Below are 10,569 nucleotides of genomic sequence, written 5' to 3'. Positions count from 1 at the left end.
TGAAACTGAACTTTGCTAAATCCAGTAAATGTGTAGCTTCTTTTCGAGAACAAAGTAATTGTACTTGGATTAGTCAAGAACATTATTTCCATGGCCCATACCAAATGTAATGCGTTGTATTGCATGACAAGGCACAGAACAATTTGTTAAAACTTAAAACTGAACCTAGACAGTGGTTTATTAATTATCCCAAACAGAACTCAAAATATAATGTAGCCGTGGTGCATCTGGGGTCCTCAGGAAACTGCATATTCTACCAAATGCAATGCCTTGCCGTTGCCAATTGCTCTTCTTCAGCTATATGTTATCTGGACCACTGGGTAGCGGAACGTAGCCATTTGGACTTGAAGCATTTTCATCTGATTTAACTGGTATGCACTTCAAGATGGCGCCAACGATCAAGCTGATGGATCCAAGGCCGAAGCTCACCAACCAAAGCTGCCAACTAAGTGGAACAGTGCTGGCGAAAGTGCCCAGAAATTCTATGATCACCACTTGAAATATGACTGTCACAGCTATGATTCCGATAAAGATCCAATTGCTGATCATACCACGGAAAACATTAATCTTCTGCATTTCCCTACTGTTTATTTCATTGAACACCTGAAGTAACATAATTCAAAGATCATCAACAGATCATATTAAACGCTGATCAAACATAATAATATGGGGAAAGAATTCAAATGCAGAGATCTTCCTTCTTTTTATCAGAGAAATGGCAGCATGTAGGTTCCATAAAACTGTATTAGTTTAGGATGCAGATAAACAGGCTATAATTTTAAGATTAGGGCCAAAAAGGAACATCTGGAATGAACTTTAACTTCGGCACACCATAGGCATTAAGACTGAAAGTGTGTTGATAAAGGTTATAATGCATTCACCTGGCAGAACACAAAGGAGTTGAAGATGAGTGTATTGATGACAGATTTGGAATCTGCACCCTTGATGTTCAGAAGTCGTTCCCCACCAAACATGAGAGCTCCAAGTACAACCAACTGATATAAACTTTGTCCAACGATATTTCGCCACATAACCTTGGTAATGAAACTCTCCCCACGCCGAACAGGTGGCCTCTTCATCATGTCATCATTTGGAGGTTCTGTAGCTAGAGCTAAAGCTCCTAATGTATCCATAATCATATTGACCCACAACAACTGCACTGCTGTGAGAGGAGCACTCCCTGCAGGGCAAAAATCAAAAGCATTGTTAAGTGAATAGAGTATATCAACAATAACTAATGGAACAAACATGGCAGCATAGAAAGAGTATTATAGATGATCTCCACACCTGTGATGCATGCTGAGACAAAGTTGATGACTAAAGCAACAATATTGACAGTCAACTGGAACTGCACAAACTTTTGGATGTTTATGTAAACCGCACGACCCCACCTTGCGACATTGATTATAGTTGTAAAATTGTCATCAAGTACTATCACATCAGCGCTTTCCTTGGCTACCTGCAGATGTGTTAGGTTATACCATTATCTTTCGATGATCATGGATAGTCGCTGAATGACAAGCTTTTGCAAGTCAGGAGTTTAAACTTCTAATACAACCAACCATGTATCCAGGCAGCAAGAGGTTTAAACAAAAAGAACGGCAGAGATTGATGTTTAATGATGATTTCTGTGTTGACATAGAAACAAACTATTTGAATCGCAGAGTTGAAAATGGAACTAAATAGATTACTTTTACAAACTTTTCAAGCTTAGAATCACTATCTATGTATTCTGCCGTGACTTGATCAGTTCCTGCTAATGCCACGTCCATGCATGAATGCGTAATAATAGAGTACCTCTGTGCCTGCTATGCCCATAGCAAGCCCGATATCTGCTTCATGTAATGCTGGAGCATCATTTGTACCATCGCCAGTCACAGCAACCACCTCATGAAACATACCTCGCAAGTTTGTCACAAGGGTGTGCTTGTCCAATGGTAACGAACGAGCCATAACCTGCAGATGATAATTGATAATTAAAATTTGTTGCAAGATATTAGTGTACATATAGGCTGGGGGAAGCAAAATGCACCCTTATATTGGGTATCAAGTCCCTCATCTCTTCCGGGCTCTTGCTACGGAAATCTGGTCCTTCTATTGCTATGCCATCATCAGTCAATATTCCACACTCTTTGGCTATAGCTTTAGCTGTATTAATATTATCACCAGTCACCATTCTCACAATGATACCAGCAGACATGCAGGCCTTCACAGCATCCTTAACTCCTGGGCGCACAGGATCTTTGATGCCAAAAATGGATATTAGAGTAAAACCGCTTGTCGGACTATCTGAACCATCGTCAAAATCATCCACCTCCTTGTATGCCAGGCACAGTGTCCTCAAAGCATCTGAAGCAAAAGAGTTGATAGTATCCAAGATGTTCTTTCTCTGAGATTCTGACATGGGAACACTGTTTCCATCAGCATCAACCATCATGTCACACATCTGCACAATAATTTCTGATGCACCTTTGGAAAACCAACGGTATGTGCCATTGGGCAATGATACCAACACTGCCATCTTCTTCTTAACTGAATTGAAAGGCTCAACCTTTACCTTGGTGCAGGTCCTATCCTCAGCGTTGTGACCTCCTTCCAGTTTCAACCCAAATTGAAATATTGCCCTTTCTGTTGGAGTTCCTAAAACAGTTTGTGTACCATCCTTTTCTTTGACTAGCTCTGCACTGGTGTTCTCAAAAATGCCCTGCAAGAGTAGGCCCAATGTGGTTGGAAAAATGACAGAATTCAGATCTTCCAAAGTATTGTTACCAGTAACTGACTTTGAAACCTCAGAAATCCATATCTTGTCAACCACCATATGGTTAGTAGTCAAAGTTCCTGTTTTATCCGTGCAGATGGTACCAGCAGATCCCATTGTCTCACATGCTGAAAGATGTCTTACGAGTGCTTTATCATTCATTAGCTTTTTCATTGCAAATGCAAGACTCAAAGTAACAGCTAGAGGTAACCCTTCAGGAACAGCAACAACAATAATAGTGACTGCTGTTGCGAAGTAGTTCACAATGGTCAATGCGTCAGTAGAATACCATTTGGACAAACCAACTGTTAAACCTTTTTCAATAAGGAATCTAACCATCAGGACTAGAAATGTTAATGTGGCAAACACCAGGCCAATCTTCCCGATGATGGTTGCAACTCCGTTTAGTTTAACCTGCAATGGTGTCTCATCCTCCCCTCCTTCACTCAACGTGCTCATCAATCTTCCCCATTCAGTGCGCATTCCAACAGCAGTTACCATCATCTTAGCTGATCCATCCTGAACTTTGGTTCCTGCCAAGATGAACGGCTTATCTTGAGAAATATAAACTGGGTCACTCTCACCAGACATGCTGGATTCATCAATCAAGAGGGAGTATCCATGAATGTACAGTCCATCAGCAGGTACTTGGTCTCCAATTGATAGATGCACGATATCACCAACTACCAAGTCATATATAGAGATCTTTTGTCGAGAACCGTCTCTGGTTACATGGATAAATATCTTCTTCTTTTCATTGTCTAGCTCCTTGAACTGAAGCGACTGTCTGTAGTCACTGATAGCAGTAACCATCACGACCAACAAAATGCTGAGTATTATTCCCAAGCCATCATACATGCCCTTGGGAAAACCTTCAGATGCCAGACCAACTACAGCAGATATCAAAGCACATACCATAAGAATGATGAGAGTCATGTCCTGCAATGCATCCCAGACAAACATCCAGAAACTTCTTGAAGGTTTCTCTGGATAACGATTGACACCATAGATGTTTTGTCTTGTATCCAAGTCACTAGCAGATATGCCACGGTCAAATGTTGAACGGATCTTTTTGGATATCCCATCAACCCCACCATGCATCCTCAAAGATTTCATATCATGCTTGCCTGTGATCGATGCCAATTCATCTGGGTTGATCGAAAATCCAGCATTGATAATATCTTCTGTTAGCCGGTACTCTTTATTTTTGGCCCCTTCAACATCAGATAGTTCGCAGGTTAGATGGAATTAGTAAAGCATCAAATTAACCTGTAACATGATACATGGCAAGTTATGCTGTACCATCGATGAAATTGACCGCAGCCTGATGCACGTAGACCGCGACCCGGAAATTACGGAAATTTTCCTGGTGAAAATGAGTAAAAGAATGAAATGATTTTGACGCGTGCACATAGGAGTAGACATTAGTCCTTTCATTACATATAAGGTAGGAGATACAGACAAATGTTACATGTTTGTCGTTTAGTAACATACTATAGCAAAAAAAAATTCCCAAAAATGGGTGTGTACCCAACCTAGGTGCCAAATTAACTTAGAGCATATATACACTAATAATCCACTACTAAATCAACTGAGATGTGCAGGAGACTGAATCAGATGGAAGCAGGATGAGTTCCCTTTTAATAATTAATTCCCTGGGGGGTAAGGCAGGATGGGTTTCAGGGTTTGGTAGTAGACTTGAAAAGGTCTAGATAAGAATTGCAGAAGCGGATGAAGTGGGGAGAGAGAAGAGATGAGGGCATGGCTATGGAGCACGGTGCACGGAAGGGTGAAACGCAAGCCCGAGCAGGGCGGTGAGGTGAGTGGTAGCGACAGGCAGTAGAGTAGTGTGAGTACCTGGATGGATCGCCGGCGCGCCTCGTTCTGGCTGCGGCTGACGAGGTCGGCGACCATGCGGAAGCGCCGGCGGGGGTTCCTGACGACGGAGACGGCGGAGCGCCATCGCCGCAGCGCCTCCTCGGAGGGGTGCTTGGCCGGCAGGTCGAAGTTCTCCCGCAGGTTCTTCTCCAGCCACTCCATCTCCGCAGAGAGCTCGCCGACGCCGATGCCGATGCCGCGGGCGGACGAACGGGATTCTCCCAAAGCCGCAGCAGGTATAAAAAAAAAACCGGCGGATTTTGACTCCTGGCGCCTCCGGCCTCCGGCTCCGGGAGCACGCGTACCGTACGTGGTGGTGGTGGTGCCCGTTCGATCTTCGATGCGCTTCGTGGCCTCCGACCGCGCGCTCGGCCCGTCCGATGGGACACCAGCGCACTTTGGGCCGTCCGGCGTGCGCAACTGCCAGCCGCACGCGCTGTGCTAACGCTGCTTCCGAGGGGAGGTTTTTGGAAACTAATTATGACTATTAAATATTAAATATACAAATCAGTTATATAAATAGAGGGCAATTTACAAGACGAATCTATTAAATCTAATTAGTTCATATTGTGTTACAGTAAACATGTTCTAATAATGCATTAGTTAGATTTAATAGATTCAACTCATCAATTAGCCTCCATTTATGAAATAAAAAATAATTTTATAATTAATCTATATTTAGTATCTCTAATTAGTATGCAAACATTTGATGTGACAAGGTTAAAGTTTTAGTCCCCTCTCCAAACACCCTCTTAGCTACTTGGCGAGGAACGACTGCAGTTCAATTGGCAAGGAATGATTGGCTCAATTTAACGCATTGATTGAAACGAAAATCTGTAAGTAGGGTACTGCTGGCTCTAAGTCTAGTCTTGCTGCAAGTGTCATCGTATTGTTAGTAGTATTGGGTACCTGGTAACTGCGCTGAAGCAATATTATGCTAATGAAACTACCCCTCTAAATGACTTTACTAGGTTCGCAATTTTGCTGACGTGTCATAACATTTAATTACTAAAAATATATATTTAAATGACTTTGCTTTATATACTTGCGATGAACCATGTAGAGCTCTGCAAAATAGGTATATAATCTTTTCTTTTTTCACTTAACCTTACCTCATATACGTAATTTTAGTGTATACAATAATTATTTAGCAAGTGGCCACAAAATTATATTTCCTCATCTGTAGCATTCTAATGAGAAATGAGTTCCTTGTTATAACTTCGCATTGTTAATTTTGAGACTATAAAGGGCGCTTGTATTTCCGGCAAGATTTGGTTTCACTCCTGAAACACACATATTTTAAGGCTTGGATATAAGTATAAATATTGCTGCCCGATGGAAAAATAATTTCCAAAAAATTTGATATGATCTAACCTAGCCGCTTAAACATCCAAAATCGAGATTAAAATGGTGTTAGCTCGAAAACAAATACCGGGGTCATCAAATCAATCAAAGCAAAAACACTCTCTTTTTGTAAAGGGAAACAAAAATACTCTTATCTTGTGGGGGCCTTTTTTGCATTTGCAGAAGGACCGGGATGCAAATTGTCCCGTTGTAGTGTCCCGATGGTTTCCCCATCCAGCCGTGCGCGATGTTCCTGCTGCGGCTCGCCGCCCTCTGCGGAGGCGCGACCGACGGCGGTGTCCTGGCCGCCCTCCGGGCCGAGCTCGCCAGCGAGTTTTCCTTCGCCGCCGTTCCCCTTCCCCCTCCCTTCCATTGCCAGGTACGGAGGTACCGCACATCCGCACCCATTTCAGCGCCACACTCACATAGTCACACCTTTGCCCCCCATTCGCGCAGGACTTCGTCACCGTATCGGACGCCCCGCTTGCTGAAGACTTGCTCCTGTGCCGCCGGACCCACTCCGAGGAGGTCCTGGTGTCGGCGCTGCTCGCGCCGGTGATCTTTGAAGGACAGGAACCCCTGCCCAGGGACTTGCTCATGAAGGTGTTCGTCAGTAAGCCTGGTGCGACGCCGGTTCTGCACTTCGACTGCGGTTTATGGCTTGAGGAGAAACCCTTCGGTCAATACGCTATTAACGCCGTCCGGTACCACTCGTCTCCTGGCGACGCTCGAGAAGACAAGTATGAAGGGCCGGAGTTCAGGTGGTGCTCCCGCTTCCTTTTTTTTTACCCTCCTGTGCATGCTGTTACAGTGTTATGTGCAGTTGTCCACAATGCGTAAACTGGAGTAATACACAGTGACAGTGGTTTCCAGTTCCCTGCAAGAGAATCTTTAAAAAGAACATTTTTTTTTACCAAAAGTTTGCTGTATGATTTTGATATGCATACTCTTTTTCAGATGATCACTGGCATTCATGTTAAAAACTTAAAATTTGGGGCTAGCTTATGCTTTCGAATGAGTTCATGGAATTTATAGACAGCTAACAATTGCAGGATTATAATTGTAAATAGTATTGGATTGAACATTAACATTTTCTCTGACTTGTGGCAATACCTTGGCATCGATCATTAATATAATAATATTTGTTGCCCTTTGAAACCACTTCATCCAACTGCTGGTGCATTCCACCCAAAATACATCGGTGGAATGTATTTTGCATATATTCCTTTCAGTTTGGCAGCATTTTGTTACCACTTGGTTGTCATCAACAAATGAAATCAAGAAGACTTGTTGTCGATGTTTCATTATATCCAGATTGAATCCCTAGTATTGACCTTTGTATTATTTGGTAACGGTCCAAGTATATGTTCTTGCTTATTAGATATTTAGCTCAATGTTCAAACCTAGTTACAATTATACTTCTACATTTAGTTAATTACCTTTTTTTCTTGATGAAGGGTGTTGCGCCTATAAAAATTTCTGTGACTTAGCTAAGGACGGTCCAAAATATGGCTAAGTAGGCAATGACCATTGTACTATGCCAGTATTCACCAAACTTGTATGCTCCCTCACTCCTGAAAGCCCTGTTTGTGCTTGAAATTTCCAGTTAAAGTTAAGTTGTTGCCTTTGTTAGGGACGTGGGAAGTAAATCCTGCAGCGCCATTTGTTTATCATTAATGCACATGATTTAGCGGAACCATGTATACCTGATTCATTTGAAATTCATGGTGCAAGAGAGGTTTTTTCGTCAACAATCATGATAGTTGATACTTGTTGGTGAAGGGTGAAGCCAGTCCCTTTGGAAGTACGAAACTAATAATCAACGAGAAGAGTGGATAGCATAGAATCACAAGCACACAACTAAGCATCCACTCAACCTGGATCAAATTAGCCATATTAAATCATACTGGGTTCCTATACTATTTTATCCTAATTTGGAATGTCATGATCTCAACTGTTATTTTCATTATGTTTAGCTAGAGTACCAAAATAGGGTCAGCAAAACTTTTCTCAGTATATCTTGAAAAGTAATTCAATAAACTTAAGGGGAGTGACTGCGGGTGTAGAGAATCTGATTGCCTGTTTGTTCCATGTCTTCAATGGCCTATCATATCTTGGTTATTTCTTTCACTGGTTGGAAACAAGCCATGACGAAGCAAGAGTAGTTGCTGGGTTATAACCCATCATTTAATGTTAACCTGAAAACTGGGCTTGAGATGGTCGATTGCTACCAAGTTTGTTGTATGAAAGTGACATGCTGTCATTGATCCATGTTAGGCCCTTTATTGACTAGAGCATAATGGGAATTGGGAAGAAGTACAGAGCAAGCCAAGGTGGAAAGAAAGAGTCGTGATTGATGATTTTTTTTAATACAGAAAAGTAGCTGTTGTCAATGAAGGTGGCATTCTTTTAACACTTTAGTGCAACGCATCTATCGCTTTCCTTGCTCTGAAGTAAAAGGCAAATATGACATACTGTATATTTTATCTTTGTAAAGCATGGACAATATCACCCTTATTCTTTGTTTAACTCATTCCTAAATTAGTTAGCGTTGTCAATTCATTATATAATAATGGTTCTTGTAAGAAGAGTTCTGTATATTACCATGCTGGTTCACCAAGGAGACATACATGAACATGTTCTCCAGAACATCATCAGGCCACTGGTGCCTTCATCAAGATTAGCGCTAAGCTTAGGAAGTTTATTTTGTAGAACTCAAGCATTTGCTCTCAGTGACAGTTTTTGCCTTTCTTTGCACAGAGATTTGGATCCTCAACTAAAGGCTGCATTGAAAGAATATCTGGTAGCAAGAGGCGTCAACTCCAAACTGGTAAGCTCAATTCTGAGGCACTTGTATCAGAAGGAGCAAGCCCAGCATTTTAAGTGGCTGAAGACTATGGAAGAGACATTCACCAAAGATCATTGATCCAATCATCCCTCTACCTCTCCATTCTTCTCTCACCGAGTTAAACGTATAATGTCTATTTTGGTGAGCCAACGCTGGGGCAGGTGCCTGTTCTGTGCTGACATTGGCTCATTTGTATCATCTCATGTATGTGACGCAAGTCAATAACCAGATAGAGCTTCACGCTAATTCTACATCGCTTTTGGAGTGTGAGCCATGCAATTTCGGTGCTTGACTGCTTGTAACTTCTGATACTAAGACCGCAGTGTCTTTGTGCTAAATTGCGTGATTGAGTTCAGTGAATTGTTCCAACTAACAAGTTTTTGTTGGGTGATCTGTGATCATCATTATTTGCATGCTGGCTTAACTTGAATACTGGTAAATCTGTGATTGTTTTCCTTGCCATTGCATTACTTTCCCCTGATGGTTCCATTTGCTTGAGCTGGTTTTAGTTACATTACATGATTTAATTACCTGGTTTTATCTTGTGGTTGATGCATTTCCAATTGCAGTTTATGTAGCTTCCTCTTATATTTGGTTTGTTGATAGTAATGATGACTGACCGTGACGAAGTTTATTTCTTTGTGGTTCTGTTGATGTGATTGAGGGGCGCTGGGGATTGGATCTCTCTTTCTTTTATTTTTTTTATTTTTTTATATTACTATATATTATATATTCATGGGTAGGTGTTGGTGCGTGGGGGAGGGGTGCCTAACACTGCCAATGCCGGTCCCAAGCCCGGATAAAAGTGGAGGGGGCATGTCTGAATGATTGTTGTTAAGTGTGTGTGTGTGTGTTGTACTGGTGTTTTGTTTGGAAATTTGACTCATGAGCTCATGTTTAGTCTGCATCAGGCTTTGGCATAGTCAACAATGAAGAGAATGAACTGGCTTATTATCATCCAAGTTGATTGCCAGAGCAGCCAAGGAAGAGGAAACTTTCAACTGGAACTGACGTTTTCAATAATCAAGCTGCATACACGGACGGCACGAGGACATAAAAAAGCAAGGCCTCACCTTTGTAGCCATCGTAGCTGTATCGAGGTCCACCAACTGTCCATTTTCATCGATTGTTCAGGCGAATATGCTGCAAACCTACTGTCCAGATCAATATTGCGACAACGCTTCAACCCATGGAGTGATGGAGAGATCCCAGCTTCTTGTTGCTAACATCGCGAGCGATCGATGCTTCCAATCATTTTTTTTTTGAAGAACTCCAATCATACTTTCCATTTCGATGCTGCCACCCCGACGCGGGGCGGCTGTATAAAGCTAGCCGTTTGCTAGAACAGCAGAACGTGTAGGCGTATCCAGTTCTGAACTGAGCAAGATGGATCAGCTGTCTACTTCCAAGCTGGTCTCTGCTCTCCTGTTGCTCCTTGCCTGTGTCGCCGCCCAATTTGGGGCTGTGAGCGCCCAGTACGGCAACAGCGGTGCCGTGGGGACGGGCCCTGCTGATGCTGCAGGCTACTTGCTGGGCATCGCCGCCGGCGTACTCGCCGTTGCAGCGTTTGTTTGGACCTAAAATTGACGACTGAGCTGGAGTCCTGGAGCTAAGCTATGTCGTGCTTTCCTGTCTTCGTGTCAGCGTTCTGTGCTCGGTAAGCTGGTTCGGATCTTCTTGTCCAGTCAGGTGCTTCTTCTGCCAGTACTCTTGTAAACTTGAGATTTGTGAGTTGGTGATG

The 10,569-nt window shown here is 42.6% G+C and overlaps 2 protein-coding genes across 2 annotated transcripts; one reads left to right on the top strand and one right to left on the bottom strand.

The window, feature by feature from the left end:
• Positions 1-4,922, bottom strand: LOC120663519 (probable calcium-transporting ATPase 9, plasma membrane-type). The gene is made up of 7 exons (XM_039942363.1): positions 4,616-4,922; positions 4,061-4,124; positions 2,033-3,972; positions 1,798-1,956; positions 1,288-1,459; positions 882-1,180; positions 1-603 (listed from the first exon to the last, which is right to left on the bottom strand). The coding sequence occupies exons 1-7, from the start codon at positions 4,796-4,798 to the stop codon at positions 298-300; spliced, it is 3,123 nt and encodes a 1,040-aa protein (XP_039798297.1). The 5' UTR covers positions 4,799-4,922; the 3' UTR covers positions 1-297.
• Positions 4,923-6,189: 1,267 nt separating this feature from the next.
• LOC120663520 (mitochondrial acidic protein MAM33-like) lies at positions 6,190-9,201 on the top strand. The gene is made up of 3 exons (XM_039942364.1): positions 6,190-6,359; positions 6,437-6,741; positions 8,741-9,201. Exons 1-3 carry the CDS (start codon positions 6,228-6,230, stop codon positions 8,904-8,906), a joined length of 603 nt encoding a protein of 200 aa, XP_039798298.1. The 5' UTR covers positions 6,190-6,227; the 3' UTR covers positions 8,907-9,201.
• Positions 9,202-10,569: the final 1,368 nt, after the last annotated feature.

This window comes from Panicum virgatum, chromosome 3N (assembly GCF_016808335.1).
Source record: "Panicum virgatum strain AP13 chromosome 3N, P.virgatum_v5, whole genome shotgun sequence".
Classification (NCBI taxonomy): Eukaryota; Viridiplantae; Streptophyta; class Magnoliopsida; order Poales; family Poaceae; genus Panicum; species Panicum virgatum.
This window is presented reverse-complemented; position numbering and strand designations above follow the sequence as displayed.